The 14,470-nt window shown below is 42.3% G+C and overlaps 2 protein-coding genes across 2 annotated transcripts; one reads left to right on the forward strand and one right to left on the reverse strand.

The window, feature by feature from the left end:
* Positions 1 to 521: 521 nt before the first annotated feature.
* Positions 522 to 5,753, reverse strand: selenot2 (selenoprotein T, 2). Its single transcript, XM_041944027.1, has 6 exons — positions 5,530 to 5,753; positions 2,234 to 2,344; positions 1,962 to 2,088; positions 1,794 to 1,881; positions 1,541 to 1,676; positions 522 to 1,081 (listed from the first exon to the last, which is right to left on the reverse strand). The coding sequence occupies exons 1-5, from the start codon at positions 5,736 to 5,738 to the stop codon at positions 1,555 to 1,557; spliced, it is 657 nt and encodes a 218-aa protein (XP_041799961.1). The 5' UTR covers positions 5,739 to 5,753; the 3' UTR covers positions 522 to 1,081; positions 1,541 to 1,554.
* Positions 5,754 to 6,862: 1,109 nt separating this feature from the next.
* LOC121611278 (cytochrome c oxidase assembly protein COX18, mitochondrial) lies at positions 6,863 to 13,583 on the forward strand. Its single transcript, XM_041943730.1, has 7 exons — positions 6,863 to 6,998; positions 7,399 to 7,985; positions 9,753 to 9,853; positions 10,548 to 10,702; positions 11,634 to 11,749; positions 11,827 to 11,934; positions 13,207 to 13,583. Exons 2-7 carry the CDS (start codon positions 7,410 to 7,412, stop codon positions 13,366 to 13,368), a joined length of 1,218 nt encoding a protein of 405 aa, XP_041799664.1. The 5' UTR covers positions 6,863 to 6,998; positions 7,399 to 7,409; the 3' UTR covers positions 13,369 to 13,583.
* Positions 13,584 to 14,470: the final 887 nt, after the last annotated feature.

The following is a 14,470-nucleotide window of genomic DNA, read 5'->3' on the forward strand; positions in this document are numbered from 1 at the left end:
TCCACCACCTGCAGCAAGAGGACCGGTGAGTCTCAAACAACCAGACTCCACATTTCTTCTGTATGTTCGACTGATCAAGAAGACTGTGTGTGTTTCTGCAGCTTGTCCTGCTGAATCCTGCAGCTTCTGTTCAGACACACTCAGCGCACAAATCATGACACGTCTCTGCACAAACTGTGACCAGGTAAGCTTTTCAGAACGTAAGTTTTCAGATAAAAACTGAACCACGGAGGACAGGTGAACACTGAACATGCTCTCTGTGTTTCAGGTGTTCTGTGGTTGCTGTTTGTGTCATTTCAACTCTTTACTTCACATTCATCAGTTCAGTCAAACTGCTGCCGTGTGAAGCTCAGACCGCCGCAGGTCACCTGTCTTAAACAACAAAATGAACTTTCATGTTTTATTATTATGACCTTAGAAGCTCATTAGAAACCATTAGAGAGAAATAATTAACCAATAACTCAAATCCAAGTTACTTTATGTCCAGATCAGAGTTAAATGAACTGACAAATTTAACAAACTGACTGTTTGAATCTGTTCACTTTAATCAGTTACCAAATAAAAACTGCTGATACATTAAAAGCCTCACATTGGTTTCATGTTGATGAGTTTTATTCTTAGACATTTTATAAACTCAACGTAACGACATTCATTAAAAAAGTTCAACAGTTCATTGTCATATAAACCAGATTTAATTACTCATTACTTGTCTGTTTATTACTCTAGGCCCTGTCTGGCACTGACAGACAGAGGCTAATTAGCATGAAGCTAACAATAGTACCTTAGTTTTACTCTGTGCTAAACAAACTGGACCTCAAACTAAATAAATAAAATCAAACTGAGCCAACAGAAACCAGTAGACTCCAGTAGAGTCGTCAGTCTGAGCACAGACGAGTCCACCCGTGTTGACTGGTGCATTATGGGTACTGTCGTGCCGAGCTGTGATCCGATGCAGAGGGAGCGCTCCTTTCGTGGCAGGGGACATCCGGCTGGGCCTCGCAGAGTCTGCTTTAAGGCCGAACCTTCATGAACGCCAGCGACTGAACGTCCCACTGAGCCGGGACACCTGAACGCAGCACGGCTGAGGAGGTGAGACAGGCGAGAGACGCTCAGGTCAGAGAGAGACGGGTGACTAGGTGACCACTAGCTCACATGACTGTGAAAACCACACAGAATAAAACACGGGGGTTTACCTGTGTGTGTGTGCGTGTGTGTGTGGGGACATAAATCTGTTTAGTCACATTGTGGGGGACTCCCCATAATGGACATCATTACATTTTAGGGTGAAGACTAAGGGCTAAAGTTAGGGTAAGGCTAAGTTGGTTAGGTTCAGGTTCAGGTTCAGGTTTGGGTTAAGTCTATGCAATGTCCTCAAAGATTATGGAAACATGACTGTGTGTGTGTATGAGAGTGTTTGTCCATATGTTTACCTGTGTGTGTGTGTGTGTGTGTGTGTGTGTGTGTATGAGAGTGTCTGTCCATATGTTTACCTGTGTGTGTGCGGGTGTGTGTGTGTGTGTGTGTGTGTGTGTGTGCTTACCTGTGTGTGTAGCTCTATGTGGAGGAGAAGCTCATGGGATCCACCTGGTTCATTTTCAGGTGGTTGTCGAGGATCTGGAAGATCTCCTGGATGTTCGGGACGTAACCCGACTGAAGCTTTGACCACAAGGGGACATCTGAGAGGGACAGGGGACACTGTTACACCAGCAAGAATCTCCTCCTCCTCCTCCTTTCTTGTCTGCTTTGTCCTATCCACATCAGGGATGTCATGTGTGAGACCAATCAGAACTCACCGTTCAGAGTGACCTCGAAGGCTCCTGTCGACAGGAAGTGAGTCTCCATCATGTTACAGAGGAAGAAGGCCATCAGACAGGAGAAAATCTGACAACACAAACAGTGAGGGGGTTAAATCTGTTTCCGTAGTAACCAGCTGACACATGTGCTGCCATGGCAACAGGTACCTTGTTGTCCTGACTCCAGGTCCAGGCCCTGGGGGTGTCAAGGCCAAGGAGGATGAAAGGATTCTGACCGCTGACGATGAGCAGGATGGAGAGGAGCTTCAGGTAGGAGATCAGGTTCCCAAGACACCTGAGGAGAGAAAGCAGCTGTTGGTTTTACTGGTGTAACTGGTTTTACTTCATACCGTGGTGATGCATACCGAAGGTACCAACACTGCCAACTATTGTTTCTTCTGAAACACCTTCCCCTCATGTCACCTGAGGTCAGAGCTTACCTGTTGAAGGGGGTTGGAGGGTAGTTTTCTCCCTCGATGCGGATGTCCGGGTACAGCTGGCTGATAGCTCGAGAGTACTCCTGGAACACTTTACTGTAACCTCAGGAGATGCTGAAACAAAGAGAGGACACACCTTTCAGACTCTGCACTAATAGAGGAAAATCAGAACAATCCCAGGTTCCTCTTCAGCGCTGCCGCCAGGCTGAACCACGTATTCCCCGAAGCCTCAGTGGTAATGACTTCATGAGCTTCTTTAATGATAAAATTCTTATTATCATCAAAATCCATCCCCTCCTTCCCTCAACGGATTTATCTTCAAACACAGAAACCTTAGCAGCAGCTGTTAAACCACAGCTTTCCTTCCTGTCAACCTTCACCAGCTGACTTCAGTGAGTTCTTCATCTAAACCATTAACTTAAAATTATCTTAGACGTCGTCCCAACTACTCAATCCAATTTTCAATTTTATCTATAAAGCACCAAATCACAACCGAAGTTGTCTCAGGATACCTTCCATTTGGAGCAGGCACAGACCCAACTCTTCATCTTCAGAGACCAACAGTTCCCTGATGAGCAAACAGCTGGAGACAGCGGCGAGGACAAACTTCCTTTTAGCAGCAAGAAACCTCGAGCAGAACCAGGATCAGCGTGGGCGGATACCTTCTTCGACTCGAACTGGGCTGCTTAAAGACGTTCTACCCTTAACTGGCTCATCTTTATTAGACATGATCAACCTGTCTCTGTCAACAGGCTGCAAACCACAGTCCTTTAAAGTAGCTGTAATTAAACCTCTTTATAAAAAGCCGACTCTTGATCCAGGGGTTTTAGCCGACTGTAGTCCCACATCTGACCTCCCGTCTCTCTAAAATCCTCGAGCTAATCAGTTGTGTGACTTTCTACATCAGAATAATTTATTTGAGGATTTCCAGTCAGGATTTAGAGACAATTACATCATCTAATTACAGAAGACAAAGGACTTGTCTCTGTACTTGTCCTGTTAGATCTTAGCGCTACATTCGACAACACTGACCATGACAACCTATCACAGAGACTGGAACACTTAGTTGGCATTAAAGAAACTGTGATAAGTTGATTTAAGTCCTCTTCATCACATCACAGGGTTTCCCTCACACGAGCTGTTGGGCCCGGGGGTAACTTCTTTAAATCCTGCTTGTGTTTAGTGTTTAATTTGTCAATGCTCACTATTAACTTGTCAATAGTCCATTGATGCATAACAATGAGTTCAACATTTCCACGGTTTACTGTAGCACGTCAACTTTTTAAGAATCTATCCCTCCGTCCAGGCTGTGATTGGTCACATCATGAAAAGGGACACTGATGAGCCCACTGACCATAAAACAATTTGAATGTGCTGCAACAAAAGAGTCCCAATACAGTAAAACAGCCAGTGAGCCAAAACTTTGTTATCTTATCCAGACTGTCCTCTGCCTTACAGCTTCAGCTGCCTCGACTAATAGATCAACTGGGCTCACTGGGCTGCCCTCAACCATCCAGTCTCTTTTCCCAGTGACGCTGTGTTCACTTGAAGTAACGTTAATTATTGATGCTCAGCTGTTTTTGTTCCGATGACGTCTGAAGAACCATTAAAAGAAAAAAAATCACACATAAATCATTAAAACAATGAAGAACAGAACACAGTTAAAAGTACATTCAGGAGCTGATTAGTTATTAGTTAGTGATCACGGTTTTAAAATGATCAATAGGTTTTCATGTGTGCTGTAAAATGTTCCAAATGTGTGCAAGACAATAACTAAAGGCAGTTTTCCCAAATTCTGTGTTTGCACGCCGGACTTTGACCATTTGCTGATCACCTGAACGTTAGCTGAACCTCAACCATACATAACACTGTAAATATGAAAAGTCATGCATGAATCTGTCACTTCCAGGCTGGTTGATTATCACGCTGCCCCAACAAGTGTCTAAAGACTGTCCAGCTGATCCCGAACACTGCAGCACGTTCTGATGAAAACCTCTCTGCACCGCCTCCCTGGAACATTTCTAATCCTTCTCCTTACCTACACAGCTCTAAATGGTCAGACACCATCATATCTGAAAGAGCTCATTGAATCCTATGACCCCCCCAGAACACTGAGGGTCCAGAAGTCAGGTTTACTTGTGGCTGGACTGCCCTCTGGACACCATTGAGGACGTCGACATGGCCAACCCCTCCCACCCCTGTATGACACTATGGTGGCCCCCCGCAGCTCCTTCAGTAACAGACTGCTGGATGAAGTAACAGTACTGCAGGTCCTTCATTCAAACAGCCGTCAGGTTACTCAGCTCAGACAGTTTATAATGAAGCACTGCGTCCAAACAGACTGTTTAACATCCTTCTGATTCATGCTATAACCTGTGCAATATTACATCCCTTTTCCTTAAATACTACACCTTTGAATATATATTTTTACTTCCACTATGACATATATATATATATATATATATACATATATACAGTGCAATAGAGAATATACTGTACTTAACTTATCTATACCAACCATGTGCAGTGTTTACCTCTCCCAAATTTTCAGTATTTCTCAATACTTTCCATTTGCAATATATATTTTTTGTTTTTTGATAACATGTACATATATAGTCAACTTCCTAATCTATATTTTCCATCGCCTTTGCTATTTCTACTGATGCTGCCTGTAACACCATATTTAAGATCAATTTATATTAATAAAGTTGGTCTTATCTTGTACACTAGACAGATAACTTCTGCTATGATTTAGTGCTTTATAAAAAGAAATGACTCGACTTGTGCAGAGTCCTTTAGAGCATGATTTCTTATCTTACACAGTATAAACCTTTACTTTGTTTACTGATATTTTTCTATCCATCAGTATAAAAAGCCTTTAAAACGGCGTTTTGTTGTAAATTTCTCTTTTCTCTAAAGTGTCTATCTATCTATCCCTTCATGTCGGGAAACACATTTCTATATAAACTCCAACATGAAATACTTTAATTCAGAGCTTGTTTGACAGGATATTACACCTGCAGGAGCTCGTGACGGGATCTGAACCAGAACTTGAACTGAAACGGATTTTGTGTGTGTGCAATAAGATTTCCCTAAATAAATTTTTAGACACGTTTTAAATGTATTACGAACACATTGAAACGTTTTAAGGCATAAACCAGCCGTTTCTACGAGCTTCATGTTAAATCAAAAACGTCTTGGGTAAACGTTCTTCAGACTTATAGATTATTTATTTCACGATGCTAACTGATAGCTCCGGTAAGCCGGGGAGCAGTTAGCCTCCGTGCTAACTAACTCACCAGTACTGAAACTTCAGCACGGGCCCTGTGTACAGGGAGGACTTGGTGGGTTTCCCGGTCTCCGCGTACGGCGTGGCACCCGGGGGGAGGCCGGGGCTGTCGACCGGCTGGTGCTGCGGGCTCGATCTACCGAGATAAATGTCCCGGACCGTCAGAGCCGTGAAGAGGAGCAAAGCCGCCAGGAGGCCCGCCAGGCTGTACTCCGCCATGTCTGCTGTCTGACAGGAAGGGGGGCGAGGGGGGTCCGTCCGGAAACACGGTTAACTATGACAGTAATTCCGGTTCGACATTTCATAATAAAAGCAAGGGCACAAAATATCAAATTACCGCCAGACTGAAAGGCTTCTTCAACATTCAAGATTTCTTTATTCACATTGAGCATGGACATGTCAGCAACCCCCGTGTTAGAAACAAGATAATATAAGAAAGATAATAAAATAAAATAAAGATAATAAAATAAAAAACTAACATGCAGTCAAATAAAAATATGCGTAAATGCAATAAAAATACACCAGAAATAAAAATATACTAAGACATTAAAATAGACTACAGCAATAAAATACTAACAACAGCTGAAATATACTAAAATGTATATACTGAATGCAGCTGACATTAGGTAAGAGTGTGTGTACTTACATGTTAAGTACACAGAAGATGCAGGTGGAGGTGGAGGTGTAGGCGTAAAGTGCAGTGTGCAGTGGCTCATAGTCCTCACAGTCTCTCACTCCAGTGGGGGGCTGCTCAGGGTGATAGCTCTGACAGCTCTGTGGAAGAAGCTGTCCCTCAGTCTGTTGGTGGTGGTGCAGATGTTCCTGTACCGCTTAGATTATTTTTTAAATGTGAAAACCCTGAATAATTTAAGAACAAGACGTCAAAGCAAGGGTTAGGGTTAGGGTTATATCGCCACCTGTTGGTTTGGCATGCCCTTGACAGTGCAGTTGTGTTTTTGAATCTTTCATATGGACAGAGATTTTTTAGAAGGAGCGTTTTATGAAATACCCATGTGCAAACATGTCATGAGAGATTGTTTCTATTAAGCATTATATAAACTTACATTTTGCCATGTGCTGATGATGTTCACTCTTTTATTATGAAGGTATGACTGTATGTTTTCCGGTTTGATTTTGGTGAGTCAGTTCCCGATAAATCTTCGTTTGGCAGGTGATTATTTCTGTATACTGTTTTCTCTGAAACACGAACCATATTTTTGTTTTTCTGATTAATTCATTTCTATTATTTTTACGCCCAGAAAGTTTATTTTCTTGACGGCACGTCAAACGCGTCACATTCACGCTACGGTTAACCGTGTGACGTCATATCTGTGGGACGCTGTGCTGCCGGTGGATGGAGTGATGAAGGTTAGAGAATATAGTCTGAGTTTAAATGAGTTATTCTCCCCCTCTCTGACACGCGGACTGTTCACACACACAGAACTGGGTACCGGTCACCTGGCGGCTTACGTCACAACGGTACGGTTTTATTTTCAACTGTTGAAGTATCGTCAGTCACAGTCTGAGTGTGTCTCAGGTCCCTTCAGTCAGTTATTGACCAGGAGCAGCAATAAATCATATTTCACTGATTAACTTCCGGTTAACACGGTTCAGATGAAGCTGTACGTCTCACTGTTAAACCAACAATTCACGTTTTTTATAGACCCCCCCCCCAAAAAAAAACCAAACAAAAACCTTTATTTGACATAAGACTGTGGGTCTGTGTCAGTCTGTGTCAGTCTGTGTCGTTTGGTGTCAGTCTGTGCGGGACTGTGTGGGACTGTGTTGGTCTGTGATGGACTGTGTTGGTTAGGTGTTTTTATTAGTTTCTCAACAGTTCCAGAATCATGAACTTCCTGTTTGTCTCTACATGTTTCAGAGGGCATCACCATGTTGAGTGTTGGGGGGTCAGTGAGGCCTGGCGTCCTGCAGCTTCCTCTGCGGGGAGTCTGTTCTGCTACAGTCAGCAGGGCGTCAGCTCCACTTGGTCAAACCTGCTCTGGACCTCCATCTGCTGGACTCTCTGCAGTCTACTGTCACACATTACCTGTCAGGACCCTGTCATGTGTCAGGACGCCATCAGGAGAGAGGGGGCTCTCAGGTGTCAGGACCCTGTCATGTCTGGGAACGCTGTCATGTGTCAGGACTCCATCATGTCTGGGAACGCTGTCAGGTCTGGGGATACTGTCGGGGGTCAGGACTCCATCATGTCTGGGAACGCTGTCAGGTCTGGGGATACTGTCGGGGGTCAGGAGGCTCTCAGGTGGTGGTGGTGATGGTAGTGCAGCCGGCTGGTACGGTGCCCTCTCGGACTCAGCGCCAGTTCACCTGTGTGAACACTTCCTGGTAAACATGCAGCAGGTCAGCGGGCTGCCGTGGTGGCTGAGCATCGTCATGGCAACGCTGTCAGTGAGGACGCTCATCACTCTGCCGCTTGCTGCCTACCAGATGGTCATCATTGCCAAGGTGAGTGATGGAGGACGCGAGGGGGAGGAAAGGGTTACCTAGAAACTAAATTTTAATTAGTCTGATGATCAATTAACTGATGGATAAGTCTGTAAATAAATCAATTAGTCACAGATAACAGTGAGAAACGGAAACATGCAGGAAAAAGTTCTTGTCCTCTGCAGCTGTTGATGTGTTCAGTCTAAAAACCATTAATGTTTGGAAAATGACTGAAACTTTGAATTGATTGTTGAAATATTTGTCCATTAACCTGTCAATCTGCTAATCAGTTAATTGACTAATGGTTTCAGCTTTAGAGGTTTAATTAAAACCTTAATATGTGCTAACAGAAACTGATCCTGATCCTGGTCTCAGCTCTATTCGGTGTCCAGTTTATTAGAAACATGTGTGTTAACACTATTCCAGACTAACACAACACTGCTGTAAGAAATCCTCCTTCATGAAGGTTACACAGTGTTTCTATTATTTTGTCCACCCCATTCAAATCAATAAGGGTGGACTAAATAACAGAAACACTCTGAGTATAATGAAGGAGGATTTATTACAAGACTATAGGACAGTTGGACAGATTGACTAGTGAGGTGTGTGTGTGTGTGTGTGTGTGTGTGTGTGTGTGTGTGTGTGTGTGTTTGTGTGCATGCTGCAGGAGCAGCACTGTTACTGTTGGTGTTGTGAGCTTCACCTGTCTGTTTGTCTGACTGAAAGATGTCACCTCCACCTGCAGAAGGACTGAACACTGTCACTTATGAATATTTACAGAATCGGAGAAATAAAGTGTTTACATTACGTATACTCACTTAATGTATACATGAGTTTATGTTTGTAGTTTTTGTACAACATGTCTGACTCCAGGAGATGATGTTATCATCAGATGATGTGGACCAATCAAAGACTTCTGTCAGCAGCATCGTTCATTGTTTATATAAACGTTCTGTTTCTTCATGTTGGGACTCAAACCAGCAGTGAATGTATGACGGGTACTTTGTGTCGGCCCTGACGGACTGACTCTGACAGCCTGATCGATCCTCTTCTTGTGTGCCATAGAGCTCCATTGTCATCCATTAATAAGGCATCAGTGAACCACATGTTCCTTCCTTACCACACACACACAGTGTAGTTTATTTTGACGCACACAACGTCCTGCTGCCACAAACACTCACTGCAACAACAAATGTGGATTAATCCGCTGCTGAAAATACGTTTTTTCCTCCTGTTTGTGTGATAAAAACTACGGTGAGCAGAAATGAATGAGCCAGTTTAAACATGAAACTATATATTTGAGGCTTCAGTAGGAACCAATGGGCTTGAAGCTGAGAGCCACAGACAGGAAGTCAGACGGTACTGAGAGACGGACGAACACGTTGGTTTGAGTCAAAGCGTGAAGGATTTAATGATGATAAGAAAAGTATAAATATCATCAGAGACGTCAATAATATATATATATATATATATATATATATATATGTAGTAAAATGTAGTCAGAATCTTGTTGTAGGTTTCTAAACTGAACTTAGGTCAGTGACTGCTGCTCTTCAGGTGGTCTCAGGACTGTAAAGCTGAACTGAGATCAGATCGGACTATAAACACTCTGCTGAGTGACGTCAGCTCCTCCTCCTCTCCACCTACTCCTACCCCTCTCTTCCTCCTCCTGCTCTCCTCCTCTTCTTCTTCCTCCAGTTTATATTACACCAGGTGTTTCCCATGTAGGAAGTTACTGTAGCCTCTACTCCATCCTAGTAACCATAGTAACCTCCAGGTGATGTGCAGGTGGAGGCACTGCAGGCGGAGATTTCAGAGCTGGCCAAGAGGCTTCGATATGAAGTGTCAGTTCGAGCGAGAGAGAGAGGCTGGACCGAGAAACAGAGCAGGTAAGAAACCACTCAAAGATCTCATGACCTTTGACCTTGTTGATCCTGTCAGAGATCAAACTGATGACTGCTGTCACTTCTGAGTATACGTGGCGTGACTCAGCTTGGGGCTAAGCGGGCTACTCCTGAATGATAAAATCAAAGGTAAAAGAGAAAAGAGAAAAAAAGAGAAAGACTCACAACAAACACAACATTAGTAACTATGAAAATGAGACAGCTAGCCACCAGGAGGGCTGATGGAGGAGCTCTGTCCCACATTCAAACCGTAGTTTCATCGTAGCTGAACAGGAAAACAAGTTTACGTTACCAAGTTCTCTGCATAGAAGTTATATAGTTATATATAAAAAGTGGTCAGAACAGAAAACAACACCACCTTTCTCACCTCCTCTCCGTTACAAACAAAGAACTGATAACCAGCAGGTGATGTTAATTCCTCCCGCTACACTCAACACAAACTCACCTCCACAACTCCCACTGAGGAACGAGTGAACACACCGCTATTTAATGCTGCATCTGTGGTGGCTGGATACCAAGCAAACGGTAGGTGGGTCCCGGTGTCCCTGGGAGGCAGCGATGTCTATATGAAACACAAGAACCTTAGCGGTTCTAAAGAGGTCCGGCTCTGAGAAGATCAGATTGGTATTTGGGAAAAGGATCAAGAAGATCATGCCGCTCTGCTCTCTCTTCTTCTCAGGTTCCAGTTCCAGAAGAATCTGCGTCGTATTGTTTCTCAGCTGTATGTCAGAGACAACTGTCACCCCTTCAAAGCAAGTCTACTGGTCTGGGTTCAGCTGCCCCTGTGGGTCAGCCTCTCTTTGGCCCTTCGAAACCTGAGTCTGGACCAGTTCGGTAAGTTAAACAGAGAACAGACCAGTCTGGTAAAGTACAGGTTTGCTTTATACATGCCAATCAACTTGAAATTGAGTGCATGTGCAGGAGCCACCAAGCCCATCCCCTTAATGTTGCAAATGACAATAAACACCCCCCCAGGTTCAATTCTGCTGTAAAACACACAAAAAAGAACTTCACTTACCAGACGTTACCAGACATTCTGGTTAACTGTGTACATCTACACACACAGCGCCTTGCACATGTTTTACCCTTTTTAAGATAAAACTTTATTCATCTCCAGTCGGGGGAATTTGGGCATCACAGCAGCAGGTGAGAGCAGCGGGAAGAAAAACAGCAGCAGAGACAGAGAAACATTAGAAAAAAACAAAATACAAAATAAAAAGTAGACTATATATATATATATATATATGTACATATTATACAGCAAAATGGAATTGACTATATAAAAGAAAAATAAAAGATGTAGAAAAAAATACGTAACAAATATGTAAAAAGTGTGTACGGCCCCAGCAGCTGTGGAAAAGAACAATGTAAGCTGCCTTCAGATTGAAAATAACAATAAATAGTGTTACTACTATTGCACGGAAGAATAAAATATACTAAACAGTAATTGATGTGTAATATTGCACAAAAAGTCTGGATATGAGCGTAATTCGTCAAACAGCATCAACACAGTCTTTCTGTTACTATACTTTAGTGTTTTATTGTACTTTCAGGCACCGTTTTAATGTCCTTAATGGTGTGAAGGAGCCTTGTATAATTAATAAGTAGTAAAGAAATGTTGACACCAACAGAGACGGGGACAGTCTGTACATTCTCACATTCATTTTTGATGTGTGTGAAAACCAGCAAACAACCTTTTAGTAAGTCCACGTTTATACACGAGGACCCTGGACTTTATTTCTTTAACAGACTGTGTTTGCTGCAGGGCTGAAGTCTGAGCTGGCAGCAGGGGGCGCCCTGTGGTTCCCTGACCTCACCTTACCTGACTCCACCTGGATCCTACCTGTCTGTCTTGGAGTCACCAACCTGCTCATCGTAGAGGTCATTTTTTCAGCAGTTGTGTGATCGGCCGACTTGATGATGTCATCCAACTTAACTCTTCTCTTCTTGTTCTTCAGCTGTTTTCTCTTCAGAGAGTCAACCCGTCTCGCTTTCAGAGGTTTCTGACGAACTTCATCAGAGCGTTCTCAGTGTTAATGATTCCCATCGCTGCTACAGTCCCCTCCGTGAGTTAACAGCTGTCAGTCATTTTTTATTTTTTAGCCTATCGCTGCTCTGCAGCTACTCAAGCTATAGATGTACAGTAAATAGTATATTTTGTTGTGTGACATCAAATTAGAGCAGCTGATTCAGTTTGGAGGTTACAGCGACTCCAGGTTCAGGAGCAGACAGCAGGGATGCAGAGTTTTCATGCTTATGCAGGTTTCGTGTTCAGATCTGTTGAGTTGATGAACCTTTGAGTTTTTCTCTGAACATGTCGACTCGCGTTCTGTTAGACGTTCACACATTCCTGTCAGCATCACGTGTTCATCAGATTAAACACATACAGACATGTTTTATTTGTCTGAGATTAGGATCTGCAGCTCTGACTTTGAAAACATGTTTCTTTACAGAGACCTGAACCAGGACTTGAGTCAGTCCAGATTCCAGGCCTCAGTCTTAGTCAGACTCTCTTCAGGTTCATTTTGGATCAGGTCTAATACAGAGCTGGTGCTAGCAGTTACTTTCTCTATCAATTAATCTGACAATTATTTTCTCAAATAATTGTTTTGTCTACAAACATCAGGTTAAACATCACATGTTAAACAGCATGTTAGTCATCACATGTTAGTCATCACATGTTAGTCATCACATGTTAAACAGCACATGTTAAACAGCAGGTTAATCATCACATGTTAAACAGCACATGTTAAACATCATGTTAATCATCACATTAATCATCACATGTTAATCATCATGCTAATCATCACATGTTAAACATCAGGTTAGTCATCACATGTTAGTCATCACATGTTAGGCATCACATGTTAGTCATCACATGTTAGGCATCACATGTTAAACATCACATGTTAAACAGCACATGTTAAACATCACATGTTAGTCATCACAATTTAAACAGCATGTTAATCATCATGCTAATCATCACATGTTAAACATCATGCTAAACATCATGTTAATCATCATGCTAAACATCATGTTAATCATCACATTAATCATCATGCTAATCATCACATGTTAATCATCATGCTAAACATCATGTTAATCATCATGCTAAACATCATGTTAATCATCACATTAATCATCACATGTTAATCATCATGCTAATCATCAAATGTTAAACATCACATGTTAAACATCAGGTTAGTCATCACATGTTAAACATCACATGTAATCATCACATGTTAAACATCAGGTTAAACATCATGTTAATCATCACATGTTAATCATCAACGGTTACCGATTCTCTAACACCAGTTTGTCCCCCTCCTCCCTCTCAGTGCGTCGCTCTGTACTGGTTAACCTCCAGTCTGGTGGGATTCAGCCACAACCTCCTCCTTCGTTCTCCTGCTATCCACAGAATCCTCAGACTCCGAACTAATCGATCAGACTCTCCGTACAGAGACCTGCTGTCTGCATTCATCACCAAATACTGCAAGTAAATACACAGAGTACTGCAAGTATACATTAGATACTTCTCTGAGGGTTTTCTATGAATCTGCTTCAGAACTGTTCCTGGTCTGGTCTGTCAGGCTTCACACAGCTCGCCCCACCGCTCAGCTGTTATAGTGTTAAAACCAGGAGAAATGTTTGCAGACAGACACTGTATTGATCGCCTTGTTCATTAATCATTATTAAAATGTGTGTTTCTATGAGGCATCTGCATCCTGACTGATTCTTAAACTTTCATCAGTTAAATTCAGGTTGAAACGTTAAAACTGATCCGTTTACATTCGTTTCTTTATTTCTCTCTGTGAGCAGTTCCATCCTGTTTCGTGTGAACTGAACCAAACGCAGTTTGAACAATAACAGGAAGAATAAACGTGACCTCTGACTCTGGAATATTTCCTGTTTATTAGTTTCCCACCCACCAGCTGACCCTCAGCAATGAACTGGAAAACTACTGGACAACATTTGAACAACGCTTCTGAAACATCACAGTTCATTTAAATCATCACTCGTGATGAAAACCCTTCATCAGACAGCAGAGTGGTGGTGGTCTGAACTGGTCTTCATGGCTTCATATGATGGTTTGTTTCCATCAGAACCAGCTGAGATGACAAAATCTGAGCTGATAATAATGAGCTCATTAGCTCTTGATCTTTATTGATCTCAGTGAAAACTGAGGTCAGATTGAAGATCAATAGAATCAGAGGGCAAACACTAAAATAATCATGCAACACTGATAATACAAATATTCATCCAGATGTTTGACATCTGTTTTTGATCTGTTCGCTGCATATTCATATTGTTTTTCCTGTTATTTACTGACTGAAATAACAAATGATTTAATGTAGTGTTCTAATGTGTGAGCTGGAGGAAACAGCTGTTAAATATAACAGATATATTAGATAATAAATACACAGTATGTCTGTTCACTAATCAACAACAGCAGGAAACTTACTTATTAATTGGATTATTTATGAAGGAGACACGTCACAGAAATAAGACGCAGATAAAGTTTTATTCAAATTGTGACTAACCTACAGATTAAAATCCAGAGGGAAGCTTCAGGGACCGACCTTTTATTCAGTATTTGTTAGT

The sequence above is a fragment of the Chelmon rostratus genome, chromosome 9, assembly GCF_017976325.1.
Source record: "Chelmon rostratus isolate fCheRos1 chromosome 9, fCheRos1.pri, whole genome shotgun sequence".
Lineage (NCBI taxonomy): Eukaryota > Metazoa > Chordata > Actinopteri > Chaetodontiformes > Chaetodontidae > Chelmon > Chelmon rostratus.

Bases quoted from the DNA above. Each gene is read 5' to 3' on its own strand.
- LOC121611278 (XM_041943730.1), top strand. From the start codon at position 7,410: ATGTTGAGTGTTGGGGGGTCAGTGAGGCCTGGCGTCCTGCAGCTTCCT. The intron at 7,986-9,752 runs GTGAGTGATGGA...GGTGATGTGCAG, and splicing joins AGATGGTCATCATTGCCAAG to GTGGAGGCACTGCAGGCGGA. The intron at 11,750-11,826 runs GTCATTTTTTCA...CTTGTTCTTCAG, and splicing joins CCAACCTGCTCATCGTAGAG to CTGTTTTCTCTTCAGAGAGT.